Raw genomic sequence first — 21,649 nt, 5'->3', positions numbered from 1 at the left:
TGCCAGCACTGAGGGAGGCAGCATAGCCTACTATGCTATGATGCTAACCCTGCTTGTCAGACTTTCAAAACTTGAAATTCTTTATGATTTCTTTCATCCATCCCATGAATGTTTACTTTCATTCTTAATTTTTTTGTTTGTAACTTTATATTCTTTCTCTTAAAATGCACTTGAAAATTATGCTAGTATTAAGCCCTGTGGACACATACCTGCCTTTCTTCAGATCGTATGTTCTTCAAGGACTGGGCCTGTGATCTTTTCCTCTCTAACCTCAGAAAAAGCAGGAGCTGAACAAATATATGTGTAATTTCAGGGAATGGGGACAATCTGGTGCGCAAAGCAAAAAATTTAGTGATACAGGGAGCAGTACAGACACATCTGAATCATAGGCTAAATTCTCCAGGGAACAAATATTCTTTTGGGATCCTTGCCTGGTTTGCTCCAATTTTAAATAAAATTTACCAGCCTTCCTATAACCTCCACCCCACTGGATACAAGTCCTAGTAAGTTAAAATTAAATATTGAACATTGGAGTCTGTATGTAGCCTTTTCTATAAATTTGAAAGGACATACATTTTGGGAAGCAATATTACAAATGGATAAGTAAGGTCTGAACCTTTGCTGAAAACCCAGGTATGTCTTGAATAACTTAATTACCTACCTTTGCATTGCCTATCACAGTGAAATTCGTTTTACAATACAATTAAAGTTATGTGTCATTTTAAGTGCTGGTTTGCTAGGGGGAAGTAATTTGTTACTTTTACAGTCCTAAGTAGAAATGGTAGAATTACCAGGCAGTAGGTTTGCTTGAAGAAGCTGCCTGGTCAGGCAGCTCCACCATTATCCTTTCCAAACAGATGTGATCCTATTTTTAAAGACTTCTGGGAAAGGGAGATTCCCTAGCCTCCCTTAGCAACCCGTCGTGATGTTTAACAACACTTGCTGTCAGGGGTGCTGCTTCCCTGGGCCTGCCTTGGGTATTTTTACATTTCTATGTATTGGTGTTTTTCCTCATAAACTTTTCTTCTTTTAGGACTAATTTTGTTCCCTTACTTCTTTGCCTTTTTCAGCTAAATTTGTTTGTAGGCATCTTTTTTGCAAATAAAAATGGAATTTAAAATGACTGAAAATAGAAATAAAAGTATGTAATTTATTATTATGTATCACACACATTTAGGATGGGAAATAAATTGTAGCTTAGATTTTATGCAGATAATACACAGATATTTGATATTCTTTTTGAAACATATTTATTTATTCACTCATTTGAGAGAGGGGGAAGGAGAGAGAGCGAGAGAGAGAGAGAGAGAAATCTGCTGGTCACTCCCCCAAATGGCCACAACAGCCAAGGCTGGAGGCTGAAATTAAGAACCAGGAACTCCATCTGAGCTTTCCATGTGGGTACAAAAACTCAAATATTTGAGCCATTATCCACTGCTGCCTAGGAAGCAGAGAGCTAGATCAACAGCTAAGTAACCAGGGCTCGAACCAGCACTGCAACAAAAGATGTTGGCATCCCAAGCCATGGCTTAACCCATTGCACCACAACAGCCACCCAAGGCATTTGATATTCTATCTCTACGTCTATTTCTGTTAGACATTTGCAAACTTGTGTGAGTTAAGGACAAATATCAGTTTATTGGAAAACATTATTAGTGGTTTGAAACATTTAAACAGTTATAGTTTTACTTTAGGCTTTTGCCTATTGTGAATGCTCTCCAAATTTTTAAGTTGGTAAGTTCTGAGCTGGAGACTACATTTGAAAAGAGGTCCGAGTGGTTCTGAATATTTTGGGCAGAACTCCTCTTTGGTTTCTGTCTTGTTAATTTAAAATGTTTGCCTCTGAATACATCTGTATACATATATTACAATAAAACTGAAGCACCTACTTCACCACATCTCATGGGAGAGGTATAATCTGTCAGGTGTCAAAAAATAACATTTTGAAATAGTTCTTATTATCAGATACCTAAAGTTCCACTTAGTGTTTCATTTAAAAGGACCTATTTCTTTGTAGATTCTTTTTAAAATGGAAGAATTTTCTAGAATGATAAGACTTTACTAAATGTATTGCAAGAAACTGGCCCAAGGCTTCCCAGACAAAGCATTGAGTGGCTAACAGACATCTGGGAACGGAGGTAAGAGAAAGAATGACCGTACCTCCCAGTGGTCTTGGGTTGACTTAGCTCAGACATTCTTATTTGTAACTTCTGCTTTCATTCTCACATATATGGCCACCTTATGAGAGTTAATCAAAGGGGTAAATGGCTACCAAGGGGGTTGTGAGGGGTCTGGGTATAGCTTCAGAGCTCCTGGACCTGGACTTCACTCCTCCTGTCTCACTTGCCTCCTATTCTCAGCTCTGATTGACAAACACAGACACAATCTTAACTGATCTTTGATTGCATCCAGAATGATACAGCCATATTGTAAGTAACTCCTGGAAACTGGAAGATCACAATCTGGGTGCCTGGTGCCAGTATGGTGCTGCAGGCAGCTAAGGCGCCACCTGCAACACCATCATCCCATACTGGTGCACTGGTTGGAGTCCCAGCTGCTCTGCTTCCAATCCAGATTTCTGTTAATGAGCCTAGGGAAGCAGGAAATGACAGCCCATGTACTTGGGCTCCTTCCATGCATGTGGGAGACCCAGATGGAGTTCTGGGCTCATGGCTTTGTCCTGTATCAGCCCCAACTATTGTGGCCATTTGGGATTGAATCAGCAGATGGAACCTTGCTTGCACACTCTCTCACTTTGCTTTTCAAATAAATAAGTAAATCTTTAGGAAAAAAAAAAAACAGATCTTGGTTCCAGCATGATAGGTTCTAGCGCCAGCATGGTGAGATCCTCCTTTGGGGTTACAGATAGCCTGCTTCCTGTCTTCACAGGATGGAAAGAGAGTGCATTAGTTCTCTTACCTCTTCTTATAAGGACAATAATCCCATTCATGAGGACTCCTCCCTTATGCCTAATTACCACCCAAAGCACCCACCTCCAAATATCATCATTACCTCACTGGAAATTAGATTTCAACACATGAAATTTGGGTGACACATTGGGTCCATAACACCTACTAAGAAGGTGGATGAAATTTATAATCTGCATCACTCTGTTTAGCACTTGCTTTTTCTCCAACTATGTTATGGAATATAATTCTGTGTTAATTCTGTCTTCCTTTGCATATGGTTTTTGAAAGCAATAAGACTGGAGTGTATTTGGTCTATAAAAAAAGACACTGCTTGGGATGACTGCATCTTGTTCCAGATTGCCTGAGTTTGAGTCCTAGCTCCACTCCCAATTCTGGCATTCTTCATTTTTTAAAAAAATATTTTATTTTTTATTTGAGAGGTAGAGTTACAGTGAGAGGGAGAGACAGAGAGAAAGGTCTTCCATCCACTGGTTCACTCCCCAAGAGGCCATAATAGCTGAAGCTGAGCCAATCTGAAGCCAGGAGCCAGGAGCTTCCTCTGGGCCTCCCATGCGGGTGCAGGGGCCCAAGCACTTGGGCCATCTTTCTCAGCTTTCCCAGGCCATAGCAGAGAGCTGGATTGGAAGAGGGGCAGCCGGGACTAGAACGGGCACCCATATGGGATGCTGGCGCTGCAGGCGTAGAATTAACCTACTGCGCCATAGCTCCAGCCCCACTGGCTTTCTTCTAATGTGCACCATAGGAGGCAGCAAGTAATGGCTCAAGTAATTGGATTCCTGCTGCCCATATGAAACACAAAAATTGAGTTCCTGGCTCCTGGCTTTGGCCTGGCCTGGCCTAGTCCTGGTTATTGTGGGCATCTGGGGAGTGAACCAGCATATGTCTGACTCTATTTGTCTCTATGTCTCTGCCTTTCAAGTAAAATGATTTGTTTTTAAAAAAAGAAATGTCTCCTCTTGCCTTTTTCTAGAACCTAGCATCACATTAAGAACAATAAAGAACTGCCACCTCACTCCATTAAAACAGGAGGCCCAGGGCCATCATTGTGACATAACAGGTTAAGCACCCGCCAACAATGCCAGCATCTCATATGGGTACCAGTACCAGTCCTGGCTGTTCCACTTTCAATCCAGCTCTCTGCTAATGCACCTGGGAAAGCACTGGAAGGTGACCAAGGACTTGGGCCATTGCACCCACATAGACTGGAATGAAGTTCCTGGCTCCTGGCTTCAGCCTGACCCAGCCCCTGCCATTGAGGCTATTTGAGGAGTGAACCAGCAGATGGAAGATCTCTCTCTCTCTCTCTCTCTTTCTCTCTTTCCACTTCCTCTCTGTAACTCTGCCTTTCAAATAAGTAAAAATAAATCTTAAAAAAAAAGAGGCCCACATATTACTCTCAGCTTTACTTTCAAATGATTTCCCCTAAAGATAAAAGGTGTTAAAGGTATTACTGTTTTGTAAAGGGTGTGAAATAATGTGAAAGTTGTCCAAATAGTCTTAAAAAGTATACAGGTTGCATCCTCCAGGACTGAGATCACAGATAAGAACAGCATTGACTATGACAATTACATAGCAGCACAAACAGAAGAAGAGACTGCCTGAACTAGAGGAAACTTCTACACACCTGGAGCTGTATCTCCACGGCTCAGTAGATTCTTAGTCTTCTCACTGGGTCTGCCAATCAAGAACCTTAGGAGAGTGTTTTTTTGGCAAACAATCCCTGACTACTTGAAATGAGGCAGATACCACCAGAGCGTTTCAGAGGCCAGACACCAGCTGGTAATCATACATTTCAATTATTTGAAGTTTGGATCAGAAAGCTAAAGGTGAAGTCTTACCTCATTTGTCAAATGATGTCATTCGTTATTGAATCAGGACAAACCAACTAACATCTGAAGTATAATTTCGGTTGCTATTTATAATGTATTCAACAGTTCTTTTGGCTTGGCTAGCTTCTTTAATTGTGTGTAACTTTCACATTCATTAAAAACATGGGGAGACTAGGAAATGACCTACACACATAGTGCTCCAAGCAAATCAAAGCTGCTCTTCATATGCCAAATGAATGCCACAGGAACCTCTCCAAGCGAATGGAATGAGCTTTGACAGCACCTGTGGGATCTGGAGACAACACTTTTTTAAAGTGAGAATAACACATACCTAGGCTCACAAAAAGAGAGAGTTCCTTGAATGAGTCAGTGAACTTTCTAAGACACTGATAACAAAACAGAAAAATATACTAATAGACAAAGGTATCGACACTGGGAAATATTTACACATTTCTTACTGAGAAGTAAGTGAATTTACTATTAAAGAACTTTCAAACGAAGGCTGGCATTGTGGCATAGTGGGTAGATACAGCCTGTGATGTCCAGGCTGTTCCATTCTTGATCTGGCTCCCTGCTAATGGCCTGGAAAAAACAGCAGAAGATGGCCCAAGTGTTTGGGCCCCTGCCACCCACAGGGGAGACCTGGATGAGGGTCCTGGCTCCTGGCTTCAGCCTGGCCCAGCCCTGGCTATTGCAGCTGTCTCTGGAGTGAACCAGCAGATGGAAGATCTCTCTCTCTCTCTCTCTCTCTCTCTCTCTCTCTCTCTCTGTAACTCTTTAAAACAAATAAATAAAACTTTTTTTAAGAGGCTGTAAAGGATAAAATCTTGGTAACTGTGACACTGACCCTGGAAAGAAGAGAAACCACAGTCTGACACAGAATATTTTCTATTGACCACCCTATTTGCAAATGGAGCCATCATCATCACCTTCATCACAAAAGCTAGTATGTGCTAAGTACTTCCTCCCATGTGCCAGGTACTGTTCTCAGAATGTCAACTTGTCCTAATTCATTTTATCCTCTCAAAAATTCCATGAGGTAGATGCTTTTACTGGGCCCATTATAAAGATGAAAAAACAAAGGTCATATGAGTAAGAAGTGTAGAATATTGAAATATTAGAGTTGCAAGTAAATTGGGCCTCACCTATAATTCCATTCTTAATCTATAGATTAAAAAATTTCACTGTGGTGTAGCAGGTAAAGCTGCCATTGCAGTGCCAGCACCCTATATGGGCGCATGTTTGAGTCCCAGTTGTTCCACTTCCAATCCAGCTCTCTGCTATAGCCTAGGAGAGCAGTACAAGATGGACCAAGACCTTGGGCCCTTGCACCCATGTAGGAGACCCGGAAGAAGCTCCTGGCTCCTGGCTTTAATTGGCTGCCAGTTTGAGTAACGGCTATTCCACTTATGATCAAGCTCTCTACTATGGCCTAGAAAAGCAGCAGAAGATGGCCTAAGTCCTTGGGCCCCTGCACCCGCATGGAAGACCCGGAAGAAGCTTCTGGCTTTAATTGGCTGCCAGTTTGAGTAATGGCTATTCCACTTATGATCAAGCTCTCTGCTATGGCCTAGAAAAGCAGCAGAAGATGGCCCAAGTCCTTGGGCCCCTGCACCCGCATGGAAGACCCGGAAGAAGCTCCTGGCTCCTGGCTTGGATTGGTGCAGCTCCAGCCATTGCGGCCAACTAAGGAGTGAACCAGCAGATGGAAGACCCCCCCCCCCCATCTGCCTCTCCTTCTGTCTCTGTGTAAGTCTGACTTTCAAATAAGTAAATCTTAAAAAAATAAAAATAAAAAAGAAGAAGAAGTGAAGCAGCCTGGACTTGAACCAGTGCCCTTATGGGATGCCAGCATTGCTGGCGGCAGCTCAACCCACTATAACACATCACAGGCCCCAGGGATGAGGTTTCGTTTTCTTTTGTTTTTAAGAATTTATTCATTTATTTTAAAGGCAGAGCTACAGAGGGAGAAGGAGGGAGACAGCGAGATTCTCCATTCGCTGGAAGGACCACAGTGGCCAGGGCTGGTTCAGATCAAAGCCAGGAGATTCCCCCTGGTCCCTGGCATGGGCACAGAGGCCCTAGAAACTGGGCCATCCTCTGTTGCCCTCCTAGGCACGCCAGCAAGAAGCTGGGTCTGAAGTGGAGCAGCTGGGATGGGAACCGGCATATACATGAGACATGGGCATCACAGACGATGGCTTAACACCACAGCACTGGCCCCTTCAAGGATGAGCTTTAGAGGTACCAATTAGCTATTTGTTTTTACCATATCTTTAAGTTTATATATGTATATAAAGATTAATATATTTATGAGAAATACTTTTTAATGCATTTTAAAATCAGAAATGCCTACAAAACATTTACTGAAAAGGATATACACACGTAATATACACATATCTGAGATGTTACATAAACATTACTTTCTTTCTACTATACAATGAAAATCTTAGGCTCTAACTAAGCCACCTAGGCAAATATCACATTTTCTGTGTACAGGGGAAAAATGGAAAGATTAGATTTTTCAGAGTAATGTAAATTTGGGAGTTGCTTCATTAGCATGGGAGATGATCTGAACTTGTAAGTATCTACTAATAAGAGAAAGACACCCTTTACAGATGTTCAGAGGGCTATTATTTTTACTCCTCTTCTCTGATAATACAATGGATATGCTAAGACAAGCCGGGGGTGGTAACCAAGGGCTTCATTTATCTGAAATTAGAAGTGCCCATAATGGGTTGGCAGGGCTGTGGGCAGCATTGTGTGCTTCTCAGCTCTCTCTAATTAGCCATAGAAAAACGTGAAGGACAGCACCCACATTATCCAAATTCTCTTTAGGATTTGCTACCTTAAAAACTATTTTCCTTTTGTATCATCAATATGTATAATTATGCTTTCAGAAAGCCCTCTGCCTTGGAATTCTTTCCTTGCTGACCTGTCACCCAGTTACAAGTCATGTTCAGCAGCCAGTATTTATTTACTGAGGGTGTTTCTGGGGAACGTTTCAGAATTAATTAATAGACTGAAACAGATAACTTCTTTTTGTGAAATCCATATGTCTGTCCTCTTCTGGCCATGAAGGCATTTCCCTCGGAGTCTCTTACATCATCTCTTAGGACTTTCTCCTCTTGTGTGGCCCCTCCCCTGTACAGCCACACTGGCCTTTCAGTTCCTCATGGCACTGAGAGCTGCTTCTTGTCTTAGGGTTTTTGCTCTCTCAGTTCTCTTTTCTGGGACCCTCTTTTCCCTGCTCTTCATCAGTTGGTTCCCAGCCCAAATGTCAACTCTACAAATACCTTCACTCCCATCCAGGAGTGCTCCATCCTATTGATTTATAATTTATTGATTCTCTTTTGTTCCTTTTTGTCATTTTTCACAATTTGAAATTGTCCAACTCATTAGTTTATTTTCTATCAGCTCTCTAACCAGTATGTGACCCACATATAGCCTAGAGGCTTCATCTGCCTTGCTTGCCCCATATCTTCTGTCATAGAGATACATGGCATTATTTGTTAAATATGTAAGTACACACATGTACACACATATGAATACTACTCAAAAAAAAGAAGAAAAAACTAATGTTAGTAGAAGATAAAATACTGATTATCTTGGGGACATATTAACTCAAAAGGGGCACAAGGAGGCTGAGGTGTTAAAAATATTCCCCATTAATGTGAGTTACAGTTACACACACAAAGGTATAATAAACCTAGTGATGTGACCTTATTGAAGCTCCTGGCTCTTGGCTTCAGCCTGGTCCAGCCCTGGCTGTTGAGGCTATTTGGGGAGTGAACCAGCAGATGGATGATATCCCCCTCTCCCTCACTCTTTAACTCTACTTTTAAAATAAATAAATAATTTTTTAAAAAATATTTATGTATTTATTTGAAAGTCAGAATTACAGAGACAGAAGGAGAGACAGAGAGAGAGGTCTTCATTCTGTTGGTTCACTCCCCAAGTGACTGCAACAGCCAGGGCTGAGCCATGTCAAAGCCAGGAGGCAAGAACTTCATCTGGGTCCTCCACATGGAGTGCAAGTCTTTGGGCCATCTTCCACTGCTTTTCACTGGCCATTAGCAGGGAGCTGGATCAGGAGTAGAGCACCTGGATCTTGAACTGGCACTCACATGGGATACTGGCATCGCAGGCAGCAGCTAGTGGCTATGCCACCACACAGGTCCCTCAATACAGTGCACTCTTAGCAGAATCTTCTAGTTTTGGATTCCACAATCTAGTCCAGGAGAAATGTTTATAAAACAATGTGGGGGCCGGTGCTGTGGTGCAGTGGGTAAAGCTGCCGCCTGCAGTGCCAGCATCTCATACGGGCACCAGTTTGAGCCCCAGCTGCTCCATTTCCTATCTAGCTCTCTGCTGTGGCCGGGGAAAATAGTAGAAGATGGTTCAAGAGCTTGGACCCCTGCACTTTCATGGGAGACCCTGAAGAAGCTCCTAGCTCCTGGCTTCGGATTGGCTCAGCTCCAGCTGTTTCAGCCATCTAGGGAGTGAACCAGTGGATGGAAGACCTTTCTCTCCTTCTCTCTCTCTCTCTTTCTCTCTTTCTCTCTCTCTCTCTCTCTGCCTCTCTGTAACTCTGCCTTTCAAACAAATCTTTAAAAAAATAAATAAACTTTATATTGACCTATAAAAAATGAGGAAAAATCAGAGGGTGGCATGACACACAGCAATTCGTCTGAACAGAAGGTCTTCATATATTCATCTATATGTGCAAAGATGCAAATGAGAAATGACTTGCTCAATATGTAGTTCCTTTGTAATAACAAAACAATAAAAAAAACTTTTTTAAAATGAACTTTATTTATGTGAGAGAGGGAGGGACACACACAGAGACCTTCCATCTGCTCCTTCACTCCCCAAAATGGCCACAACAGCAGAGGCTGGGCCAGGCTGAATCCAAGCTCCTGGAATGCCACCTGGGTCTCCCATGTGGACAGCATGAGCCCGAGTACTTGGGCCATTTTCAGCTGCTTTCTCAGGGACATTAACAGGGAGCTGGATTAGAAGTGGAGCAGCCAGGACTCAAAGCGGCACTTCAACATGGGATCGTAACTTCACGAGCAGTGGCTTAACTCATTGTGCCACCATGACAGCCCTTCAAAAAATCTTTTTGAAAACATATAAAACAATTAAACTTTAAATAGTTATACTCTATTAAAGTCACTGCCAGCAGCTTCATCTATATAACTAGACTTAAAATTTTTCAGTTATTTGTTTGCTTGTTTGAGTGATACAGAAAGAGGGAGAGGCAGCGAGAGATCTTCCATCTGCTAGCCTACTCCTCAAGTGATCACAGTGGTTAGGCCAAGCCAAAGCCAGCAGCCAAGATTCCACCCAGGTTTCCCATGTGAGTTACACGCACTCAAGTATGTTAGCCATCGTCTGCTGCTTCCCAGCCTTATTAACAGGAGCTGGATCTGAAGTGGACTTGAATTGGGATAGAGACGTCCCTGGTAATAGCTTAACACATTATGCCACAATGCTGGACCTCAGGTGAACTTTTGAAATAATTGACTCAACCCTCTTGAGTAAATAATATGTTTTGTGATTTTAATTTTCTCTGTGGAAATATCCTAGAACAGAGTATGTATTTCCTATGACTCTTGTTCAAAATGTATTGCTGTGACACACTTGTTTCTTCCTGCTTTGGGTTCATGATACACATTAATAGTTGCAGGGGACTACCTCTGCAGTTACGCTATTGTCAGCCCAGTAACAGCTAAGTGAGCCCACACTATTTCATATCCACGTAATTTTCCTATCACCTTCCTCATTGAGAGTATCCTCTTTTGGATTTGAGATGATATTCTCTCATCAAATCATCTCTTTGATGTAACACTTTTAACTGGTAATCTTATTTTACACAGGATTTCTAAGGGCCCAAATTGCTGCATAAAGCTTAATGACAACTATTTGACATTGTTTCCTTTTGTTCGTCTATTCTCAATTTAGAGTTCAAAGCTAGTGAAAGAGGGTCAACTCTACCATAGACCAACAGATAGATGGGAGTGAGTCAAGTCACTGTTCTCAGAAATCCTAGAAGTTTAAGGACTTGGGTACCAAGAAAAAGACTTCAGCAGTTATGTCAAGAATAATGCAAATTTTCCCCTAAAACATTTTAAAAAGATTTATTTATTTATTTATTTATTTTTTTTGACAGGCAGAGTGGACAGTGAGAGACAGAGAGAAAGGTCTTCCTTTTGCCGTTGGTTCACCCTCCAATGGCCGCCGCGGTAGGCGCACCGCGCTGTTCCGATGGCAGGAGCCAGGTGCTTCTCCTGGTCTCCCATGGGGTGCAGGGCCCAAGGACTTGGGCCATCCTCCACTGCACTCCCTAGCCACACAGAGAGCTGGCCTGGAAGAGGGGCAACCGGGACAGGATCAGTGCCCCGACCGGGACTAGAACCCGGTGTGCCGGCGCCGCAAGGCAGAGGATTAGCCTAGTGAGCCGCGGCGCCGGCCAGATTTATTTATTTTAATTGAAAGGCAGAGTTACAGAGAGAGAAATGTATTAAAGCTGATAATGAGAACCAGGTTTTCCAGTTGAATTTACATGGCCTAGGTGTTAATCAAAATCTCTATCCTCTAATTCTTATTACTACCATTCACCCTCCTATGAGCACCCATTTCTTTAAGATTGGAAGTGGATATTTTGCCCCAAGACAGCATTGCTAAAGCTCCGGGGGAATTTGAAGGTCCTTGAGCTCTCTCCCCTGTTCTGCTCTTTTTACTCCCCTTTCTTCCTGTTCCCTTGTTTTCTGAAAAATTTTCAAGAGTTCAGATTTCAGAAACTTAGGGTTGAAAGGAAACCCCCTCATTGTTTGAATGAGGCCCAGAAAGGGCACAAGTCTGCCACCAGCTCAGGATCAGAGCTGGGGCCTGCATCTGTGTAACAGGGCCACCCACCTCGCTCCTGCCTCAGAAGCCTGGATCCTTGTGACTGCTCTGCTCACAGGCTCTGAGCAGAGGCATCATCAGCTACCAAAGACGTGGCCTTTGTGTTTGCCTCACTCTTTCTCTCTCCCTTTCTCTCTCTCTCTCTCTCTCCATGTTTCTGCCTCTTTTACCCTTCAGTTGTGTTCTACTCCTAGCCCCTAGTATGTCTGCCCCTAGTATGACCTGCCTTTATCATTGCCATCCTACGCTTTGTCAAGATAAATCAGTCTGAGTCCTAAGTTAGCTGTCACTCCAGAAAACACAATCTAATAAATTAATCTTTCATAAGAAGTTAATGACTAATTAGGAGCTTAGGAGTTAGGAGTGTGCTATTTGTAGTTAGTTTGTAAGGGAAGATTTCTACCGATGTGAAGATTTAACCTTAAGCAGTAATGGTTAAGTGGAGAGATTTCAGCTCTAGCTGATTTTGGAATTGTAGGACGGTGATAGCAGAAGACAGGATAGGGTTGTGATTGATGTGATACTCTTAAATTGTTAATGTTGTATCTACATTTCCCTATATCTAAGGCAGCACTTCAGGCATTAGTAATCCTAGGTGGAGTCTTATTCTTCTTGGCTGCTTCTTAATATGATTTGTGTTCTTTAGTCTTTAAGAAGATTATCCATGAGGTATCACTGAACTCACACAAAGATATGGTGTAGGCATCCCTTGAGGGCTCTCCAGAATGTAAGAAGCTAATTTCACTAGCAGCTTGGACTGCTAAAACTTGCAGTGTCCTTAATAAACTGGACAGGGTTGGTCCCAGCCTAAACCAGAAAACCATCATCCACTCTGTTAAACCCTAACAGCTGACTGCTCCAGCTCCTTTTCCTTATCTCTTCCCACAGGAAGAGAGAATGATCAGCTGGATCATTCACTGGGAAAATTTTCTGTTTTTCAAGTTCTTATTTTATTTATTTATTTGAAAGGCCGAGTGACACAGAGGGATAGTAAAGGATATTCCATCTGTTGGTTCACTCCCCAAATGCCTGCAATATCCAGGGCTGGGCCAGGTCCAAGACAGGAGCCAGGAGCCAGGAACTCCACTCGGGTCTCTCATATGGGTGCCAGGAACTCACGTGGTTGGGCCATCATCTGCTGTCTCCCAGGGTGTACATTGGTGTTTGCAGGATTCTGGATCAGAAGCAGAGTTGGGGACTTGATCCTAAGCATGCCCACGTGGGATGTGGGCATCTCAAGGGGTGGCTTACCTTGTTACAGCACGATGCCTTCCCCTTTTTTCTTTCCTAACATATTTTTGCAAAAATAAAGCCTGGTTAAAATAAGAGCCATAATTATATTTTTGTATGGGAAAAGAACCAGTTTGCTATGGGAGGTCACATGAAACCCGAGGAATGTGACAAAGACAGGAGAGGGCCTCTCAGCAGCCAGCCCAGTCAAATCCCAGAGGCAGAGTAAATGGTGGTCATACTTTGATGAGAACAGCAGTCACCTGGAAAACTTATTTGCAATGGAGTTTCCCAGATCCTGACCTTGAGGATTCCAATTTTATAAATCTAAGGCACAACCCCAACTTCTTTTTTAAAGATTTATGTGTTCATTGCAGGGTTACAGAGAGGCACAGAGAGAGAGAGAGAAAGGGGTGTGTGTGTGTGTGGGGGGGGTCTTCCATCTGCTGGTTCACTCCCCAAATGGCTGCAATGACTGGAGCTGTGCTGATCCGAAGCCAGGAGCCAGAAGCCTCTTCCTGGTCTCCCATGCAGGTGCAGGGGCCCAAGGATTTGGGCCTTCTTCTACTGCTTTCCTAGACCACAGCAGAGAGCTGGATTGGAAGTGGGGCTGCTGACACTCACACCAGCGCTCATATGAGATACAGGCACTGCAGGCAGCCACTTTGCCTGCTATGTCACAGTGCTGGTCCCACAACCCAGAATTTTAATTAAGCAAATGTTGCTACAGGTGGTCTTTGGAATATACATAGGGAAATTCTAGAGTATGGGGTGACATGTGGTTAGCTGGATGTCTAGGAGTTCTGCCTATCTTATGAAAACTACAGGGAGAAGCGCTGCATCCTCCCACTAACAGACCTCACCTAGAATCACAGCAGGATTCTGGCTGACGGATCCTTCAGTAACATCATTCTCTGTGCATCCCCACCAAAGGACATAAACCCCGGGATCAAGAGGATAGCCTACATTAGCACGCTGGAACTTGTATCCTAGCAACAATTCAACAGACAGGCAGGTTTCCCTCAAAATTCTTTTCTTCAATTAATTTTTAAAGACCTAAATATTCTTCACACATGAATCATGACACCACCTAATTTTTCTCCATATACTAATTAAAGCCGATGAGTAGGAAGTGGAAGCTCCATCAGATAGGGAGTGCTAAGTCACTGCTTTTTACTAAGACCTAAGGCTACATTCTATCTATTCATTGGAATCCCACAGCAGGTAACCCCTGCGGTGCCTGATTTATAGTGCAGTAAATTTTTCTGAGGCAATAGCATGCCAGCTAATTCATTGTGAACAGTCTTAAGGAGGGATCCATTACAGTGATTTATATTAAAGTTATAGTCATAAGACCTCAGACACACCATCCTGAGCAATTCCCCAATGTAAAAAAATAGAGAAAAGAAGGCCAAGAGACTTAGGGGAAATAGTAGACCCGTCAACCCCACCCCAGTGTGCTCAAATCCTTTTCTTTCTTTTGGGAACAGCATTTTTTTCCCCATGAGGACTTCCCCATCCCTCTTCCAGATCCATATGTGACCAATCAGGTCCCCTGCCAGCCAAGCCTGAGGGTGGTTCACGTGCAAGGACAGGACTAAGGCTGCCTGAGCTACCTGACAAGGTCTTTTCCCACTAAACCAGGCAAAGAATGATCTAGAATCGCTGCCACCACCCTGCCGAATGTTTAGGAAGCAGAGGTACAAAGAGCTGAGAGATGGAGAAAGACTGTGAGATAAGAGCATCTGCGCCCTAGGATTTCAGAGTTGGAAGTTAGTCTTTGGCTTGCGGTTATGGGTATCGATGAAAGCAGGTTCTTCGTTGAACTTGTTTGAGGATTTAACTGAAAGAGTCTTGGCAAGTGACATGGGTGTGTTTGGTTCTAGAAGCATTGTGTGCAATGTCTCCTGCCTGTGTCATGAGTGTCAGTGGGACCCACGTCTCCTGTCCTGGTACACCAGGCTCCAGGCTCTACAGCAGTAGGTCTTGAGCTTTAGAACGCCTAGCAACTATGTTATCTGCTAGAAATACACAATCGTATACCTACAAAGATTCGATTTAGTGCAACGGGTTGTGAAGACCCAAATCCTGTCTTCTCATCCTTTTCTTCTGAGTCAGAGTCCTTGCAGTGGCCCAGGAGGCTGTTCTCTGGTTGTCGCATTCTATTGCAGTCACAGTGTTCCTGTTGAGGTCTGCAAACATTTCAGCACTTGGAACTTTCCCTTAGCTATTCCCTCTACCTGCAGATTCTGTTCCCCAGATACCTCCTCTAAGTCATTTCCTTCAAAGCAGGAATCTTGCTTCCCAACAAGTTGTATTCTGAACTTCCTATTTCATACAACAGCATAATTGCCCCCATCCTTTACCTTATTTTAGGCTCTTCCTGTTCAAAATTCTTTGCCTTCCCAAGTCCTATATAATACGTTTCTTCTGTTTATGGCTCTCTTGTTCCTCTGCCCACTGGAATGCAGGCATCATGAAAGCAGAGCTCTTACCCCTGCTCACTGATGTATTCTGAACATCTTCAGCACTCGGCAGTCACTCAATAACTTTTGACTGAAAGTGATTTCATCTCGGGGCGGCGCTGTGGTGCAGTGGGTAAACGCCCTGGCCTGAAGCGCTGGCAACCCATATGGGTGCCGGCTGCTCCTCTTCCAATCTAGCTTTCTGCTATGGCCTGGGAAAGCAATGGAAGCTGGCCCAAGTCCTTGGGCCCCTGCACCCATGTGGGAGATCCGGAAGAAGCTCCTGGCTCCTGGCTTCGGACTGGCGCAGCTCCGGCCATTGCAGCCAACTGGGGAGTGAACCATCGGCTGGAAGACCCCTCTCTCTCTGCCTCTCCTCTCTCTGTGTAACTCTTTCAAATAAATAAATAAATCTTTTTTAAAAAAGTGATTTCATCTCAAAGTGATTTTCTGACAACATTCTGAAGCAGGCAATATGCCATGTAGCTAGTTATGATCACACTTTCTTAATACCCACAGCCCATATTACCAAATTTTCTTTTCCTTTGAAACTGAGGAATGGACAAATGATGACAAGAAGTTCTTGCTTCTGTTGTCCATTTGGGTGCCCCCTACCCAGCAGTTATCTCCCACAATGCCTCTTGTCACAAGGAAAAGGAATGTTTGTTACTCTGAACATTAACAAAGCATGAATGCAATGTTTGGGATATAGACAAAACATGAGGGACTTTAAAAGGGTTTTGGAAAATGAAAAGATGTCTATTTTTGGTGCAAATTTTTTTGAAATCTGTGTGTTTTTCATAGTATGTATTTTCCACGAATGTTCTGAAGACCTCTTCGTGTGTCGTGAGGGCGATGCTCACACAGAGGAAGTCCATGCAGCCCTCTGAGCGAAGCTCCCACATTGCGGCAAGTCAGCCCCACTGGCCCACTTTCATGGGAAAAGAAGGCCACTACAAGCAGCTTTCTCTCAGAGCCCAGTGTCCCTCAGGCTCCGCAGTGGCTCCTGTTGGCTTGTTCTGGAGTGAGTGGTTCCCTGCAAACAACTTGCTACTGGCCACAAAGACACATTCACTTAAAGAAGGTATTCTTCCCAGCAGAGGCAAGACCGCGGATTCACATGCATTTTTACTTTCCCTTCAACACAGTCCATGCTGTCTTCTTTAGGTCTTGATGATTTTGAAACAAATGAACTAATGAAAACGCCTCCACCTTTGATTTAAGGCTTCTTTCAGGGATCCTCCATGGGCCTTGGGATCAGATCACCAAAATGGATATATGTTTGCTGTGCCTATTTTTTTTTTTTTAAATTGAACCATCCAAATTACCTGAATATCTTCATATTCACATTACACTACTTAATCTGGACTTTTCAGCAGCCATTTAAGGCTTCAACTAATGATCATCCTAGTGAAGCAAAATGCTGCCTGTTAACTTTCCTTGCTCAGTTTCTGGGAACTTGGGCAGCTGCTGTTGTGCGTGCTTAAGAGAAATTGGATTCTTACAGCAATTGCTTAATCTTGGCTATTAAGCAATTAAATAAAATGGGCTCTGGGACTATGTAGCAGGTGGGTTTCAAAATGAAAAAAAAGTTTTGGAAATCAGATTTTGCGTTTTAAATGGGTGTTCAAAAATGCAATGATACACACTTAGAGGAAAATGATGATCCCGCGAGTTGTTCTTAAGGTCTTCCAGCTAACGACCTATACAATGAAAGCAGAAGCTGCTTAAGCGGAAGTAGGCCCCGAATGTAAGTGAGACGAACCTAAAGGACGGACACGGTGGAACGTATTCCCAATGTTCAGATTTTCTCCTCCGAAAAAAATCGATTAAGAAAAAGGTATCACGGCTTGCTTGTATAGGGTCGCCGGTGCCAGCAACATCGCCACTGCTCGGAGGCCTCAAATCCCCCGGAGTATAGGTCGAAATGAAAAACAAAAGCAAACCAAAACGAAACCAGCAGCGCTACCGTGGCCGTCCCCGAAGGGGCTGCCCGCCCTCTTTAATGTATCCCTTTTTAATGGAAAGGGAAGGGAATATTTTAAGTCCTGACATTTGGTCCCTTTCTGCGAAATCTGAAATCCGAGACGCAAAACGTAGCGCAGCCGTTGGTGAAATACCTGCTTTAAAATCAGAACCACAGTGCATGTCTTTGGCCCGGAATTCCAGAGACTAATTTCCACCCCTCCCACGGAGTCACCTGCTCAGGGGGAACCCCGGCCAGAAAGCCGGGTCGCGCCAGGTCAAATCTTGCGCGTCTCTTGTTTACTCCGCCCCAGGCAGGGCGGTGGCGCGGCCGGGGGAGGAGGGGAAGAGGCGAGCGGGGAGGCGCCCCGGGCGCTCGGCTGGGTTCGGCCGGGCGCGGCGGCTCGGAAGCCCAGGCGTGGCGGCGCGCGGTCCGCGCCCGGCGGGGAGCCCACCCGGAGGAGGCGCTCCGGGCGCTGGCCTCCCGGGAACCTCGCCGGAGAGTGCACACGAGTCCACACACGCCGGGTAACGGCTCGAGGGAGCCCAGGTGTCGCCGGGCCGGGGAGGAAGCCGAGAGAGCCCCGGCCCCCGCTCGCCTGGGATTCCCTCGCCCGCCCTCCCAGGGCTGGGTGCGCTCCTACTCCCGGTCCCTTCCGAGAAGAGGCGAGCGCGCGGGTGGAGGTGGTTGCCCGCCCCGAGGTCCCGGCGCGACCCACCGGGAACCCAGCAGCTGCTTGGCTCTGCCGTTGCCCAAACCCATTCGGAAACCCCGGCGGGGGAGGACTGTGGTCCCTGGGTGCGCCCGAGGCGTCCCGGGAAGCGACCCCGGGAAAGCATCCCCGGGGGCGTAGCGCGCGCGCGAGAAAAGTTGGCGCGTCCGCAGGGGCACGGAAAGTGCTGGTAAAACACTCTGCTGAGCTCCAGAAATGCACCTGGGAGCTGCAGGCTGGTCTTATTTTTCTGGACGGATACCAGAATTGTGAATAGAGGCGGGGGCGAGGGAGAGGCAAGGGATCCGAGGTCCTCGAACACAAATCTGAGGTCGGGACTGGTTATTATGTAATTCTGTTGGGCAGGCAGGGAAAGATTCTCTGGGAAATGTGGAAGATGGGGAGGAGTGGGGGCGAGGGAGGTTTCCACATCCTTAAAGGAAATTCTCAGGCTTACAGAGACGCCCGTGTGTGTGTGTGTGTGTGTGTGTGATGACAAGCAGAGACCAGCTCTCCAGGGAGTTCCCCGCTGCCCGCCAGCGGGAGGACGGCCGCAGTCTCCCACCCGGCGCGGCCGCCGAGGAGCCGGCCCTGCCCTCGCGCCCCGGTCGCCCCGCGCGCCGCACCGCGCTCCCCGCTCTCCGGCTCCAGACTGGTTTTTCTGGTTCGGCCTCCCTCCCTGGGACGCGCTGGGGGATCCGATGACGTCGCTGGCTGAGTCTCTCCCTCTTCCTCCCTCCCTCCGCCCGCCCTCGCCGCGCACTCCTCCTAGTAACTTCTGTTCGGGGAGGCGCTGCCAGGAATAACCCGGTGCGTCCACAGCCCGGGAGGGGAGGCGGCCGCTGCGGCTCCCGCACGCAGACAGCTGCGGCCCGGGCCTCGCGGCTCCCGCCCGAGCCCGGCGGCCCCGGCCCCGCCGCCCCTCCGCGCACAGTGTCAGAAAAATAAATAAAGGCGAGAGGAGCCGCGGCCGGCGGTCGGGATCTCTCCCCTCCCTCCGCGCCCGCCCTCCCTCTGTCCTTAAGGAAATGCTACCAGACACCCCCCACCAGACACGCTCAGCCTCGGCGAGGAGCGGCCGCCGCGGCAGCGACAGCAAGGGCACCGGGGGGCTTTCCTCCTCCCCCTCCTCTCCCTCCTCCTCTTCCTCCTTCTCCTCCTCAGCGGTGACTTTCCAGGTGAGCGGCCGCCGCGGCTGCGAGGATCCCCCTCGCCCGCTCGGGCTCGGGCCGCCGCGTCGCGCCCGCCTCTCGCCCCTGTCACCCGGCGGCGGCGGCGGCGGCCAGGAGCTGACAGCCGCCGGAGGGGCTCGCGGCCCGGAGGCCGGCGGGCGGGCGGGCGGGCAGGCGGCCGGCGGGGGCGGGCTGGAGGTGAGGGGGTGGAGAGGCGGCGAGCCGGGCGCAGGAGGGTCGCCGCACAAACCCCCGCGGTGACTGTGGCACAAGTCTCTGCCAAGTTGTGTCTTGGCCGTGGGCGCTCCCGGAGCCCGGAGCAACTTGGAGGGTCTCCCAGCTGGTGCGCGGCGTCGCTCCACGTCCGCGCTCGCTCGGGGCTGCTGGGTGCCGCGCCGGGGTGCGCGGAGGGCGGACCGACCACTGGGAGAGCGGAGCGGCGGGAATCTGGGTCCCTCCTCGGCTCGGTAAGTGGCCTCGGTGCTGTGTTTTTCCTGCCTCCTCCAGCGTTGGGAGCTTGTTTCACTTTATTAGCGACATCGCCGCCGCTGAACTCCATCCGCCTCGCCGGCGCGCGCGCCCCTGGCCCCTGGCCGGTTCCGCCGGGGTGAGGGTCGGAGGGGGCGGGGATGGGAGAGACCTCGGCGGGGCGGGGGAGGGGGGTCCGGTGCGTTGGGAAATGCGGGGAATACCCTGGCCGGGGATCTATGCAGATGAGGGGAGGCTGCTTTGCGTAATGTCCTGGGGGGAGGGGGCCGCGCGGGAGCGCTGGAGGCAGGAATGTGCCTGGTTCCTAATGAGGGACGTGCACCGGCGCGCACCACCGCTGCGGCTGCCGCGGCCGCCGGCCGCCCGTGGTCAGGTAGCGGGGGAGGGGGCCGCGGCGCGGGCCGGGGGCGGCGCGGGCGGCGCGAGGGCCCGGCCGCCGGCCTGCGGCCGAACGAGCGCAGCCCGGGCGCCGGCTGTGGGCATTTCAGCGCCTCCTCTCTCCTCCCCATCAAGGAAGGAAGGAAGGAAGGCAGGAGAGAAGGAAGGAAGCGAGGAAGGAGGGGACTGTCTCGATGGAAGGCTCAGGCGGCGGCGTCCTCGCCTTGCGGGTGCAGCGGCCGCACCGCGCCCCCGGCCGCGGCCCGACTGGCCCCGGGGCGCGTGGAGACGGGTGGGGGGCTGTTTGCATGCGTGTTGGTCTGTGCGTCTGGCCGGGGACCGGGAAGGGACATGTGTGTTTGGGCTGTGCACTGTGGGGAGCTGGGTCTGCGCCTTTATGTCTGTTCCCTGAAGTGGGTGGAACGTTGGCCCGTTCCGGGAATGTTCCATGACGTGGTGCAGCCACAGGAAGGGGGTTAACGAGGGGGCTCTGCCGCGGCGGCCCTGCCGGCTGCTATCGGAGCAGATGTGCGACTGCTGCTTCTCCTCTCGCTCACCTCCCTTCACCCCCACCCCCGCCCTTCCATTCTGTGCGCCGGGTGCTGGCCGGGATGAGACAGGAAAACACTGCTCCGGCCGTGTGTGTGTGTGTGTGTGTGGCGGGGGTGATGTCTGTCGTATCTCCGTGTGAGTGTGTGTGTGTGTGTGTGGTGTGCCACCCCCAGCTGCTATTACAGATCCGTGCGCTTTAACGCATGTGCCTCCCGCGGCGGGCTGTCCCTCTTACATAACACAGCCAGTGCAGCAGAGGACGCGGGCGAACGCGACCGCGACCCTCCCAGAGCCCGAGTCGGGGGATCGGAGGTCAGGAAGTGTCCCTGGGTGTTGTCCTTCAGGGACGTGGCTCCCGGCGGGGTGGAGGAGGAAGAGGAGGGAGAGGAGGGCTTCTTCCAGCGGTTCCTCACCCTCTCCTCCGACTTGAATGCATCTCCCTGGAAAGGACTGCAGGAAGTAGTCCTCTCGCGCAGGCACGCTTTTCGCAGGCTTCGCCCGGGGAGAGTGGGCACGGGACCCGCGGGGTGCAGTGGGGAGAGAGGGTCCCACGGAGCGAGGGCTGGGACAGGGCAGGCGACGGGCAGTGGGGCTGGCATGGAGGAGACCCGAGGAGTCTCCCGGTGATAGGTTTCTCCGGAGGGCCCAGGACACCTGTAATGGCTCAGAATTCACACAGGAAGCTGGGTGTGCAACTGACGTTGCAAACCTCGTATTCTCTGCACAGTTATGTAGGCTTAAAATGAACACAGGCTTGTTTCCGGCACTTTCATTATACTGGAAAATTTGAACTGATTTTTCTCCTTCTTTTTCTGCCGTTTTAAAAATAACTCAATCGACCCCCAAATAAATACTGGTGCTCTTCCCCCACTCCCAGTGTTAGACCTCAATACTTCACAAGAGAACTGATTTTTTTTTTTTTTTTTAGCTTCTTCAGACCCCTAGTTCAGGGCCATTGCTTTTTCTCTTTAATACAGTTGCTTCTTTTGTAGTGCATAATCAAGCATAGAAATT

At 47.9% G+C, this 21,649-nt stretch overlaps 2 protein-coding genes across 5 annotated transcripts in view; one reads left to right on the top strand and one right to left on the bottom strand.

Moving 5' to 3' along the window:
- Positions 1 to 17,609: 17,609 nt before the first annotated feature.
- On the bottom strand, positions 17,610 to 20,214 carry LOC133756681 (basic proline-rich protein-like). The gene is made up of 4 exons (XM_062187280.1): positions 20,022 to 20,214; positions 19,216 to 19,921; positions 18,552 to 19,058; positions 17,610 to 18,357 (listed from the first exon to the last, which is right to left on the bottom strand). The coding sequence occupies exons 1-4, from the start codon at positions 20,212 to 20,214 to the stop codon at positions 17,610 to 17,612; spliced, it is 2,154 nt and encodes a 717-aa protein (XP_062043264.1).
- Positions 18,987 to 21,649, top strand: part of HIVEP2 (HIVEP zinc finger 2) — a 224,519-nt gene continuing 221,856 nt past the window's right edge. For 2 of the 4 annotated variants that reach the window (XM_062186857.1, XM_062186855.1), the window contains exon 1: positions 18,987 to 19,222. The gene's annotated coding sequence lies outside the window, so the exon portion shown is untranslated. Of the gene's footprint in view, positions 19,223 to 20,059; positions 20,079 to 21,649 lie in introns of those variants that run through there. The other 2 variants (XM_062186858.1, XM_062186856.1) reach the window with 2 other exon arrangements.

The sequence above is a fragment of the Lepus europaeus genome, chromosome 3 (genome assembly GCF_033115175.1).
Source record: "Lepus europaeus isolate LE1 chromosome 3, mLepTim1.pri, whole genome shotgun sequence".
In the NCBI taxonomy this organism is placed as follows: domain Eukaryota; kingdom Metazoa; phylum Chordata; class Mammalia; order Lagomorpha; family Leporidae; genus Lepus; species Lepus europaeus.
This window is presented reverse-complemented; position numbering and strand designations above follow the sequence as displayed.

What these genes read in the sequence shown, in the direction of transcription:
- LOC133756681 (XM_062187280.1), bottom strand. Translation starts at nt 20,214, where the DNA reads ATGGGGAGGAGAGAGGAGGCGCTGAAATGCCCACAGCCGGCGCCCGGG. An exon ending in GGCGGCCGCTCACCTGGAAA is followed by an intron (nt 19,059 to 19,215) that starts GTCACCGCTGAG and finishes CCTTAAGGACAG; the next exon opens with AGGGAGGGCGGGCGCGGAGG. An exon ending in GGGAACTCCCTGGAGAGCTG is followed by an intron (nt 18,358 to 18,551) that starts GTCTCTGCTTGT and finishes TTTGTGTTCGAG; the next exon opens with GACCTCGGATCCCTTGCCTC.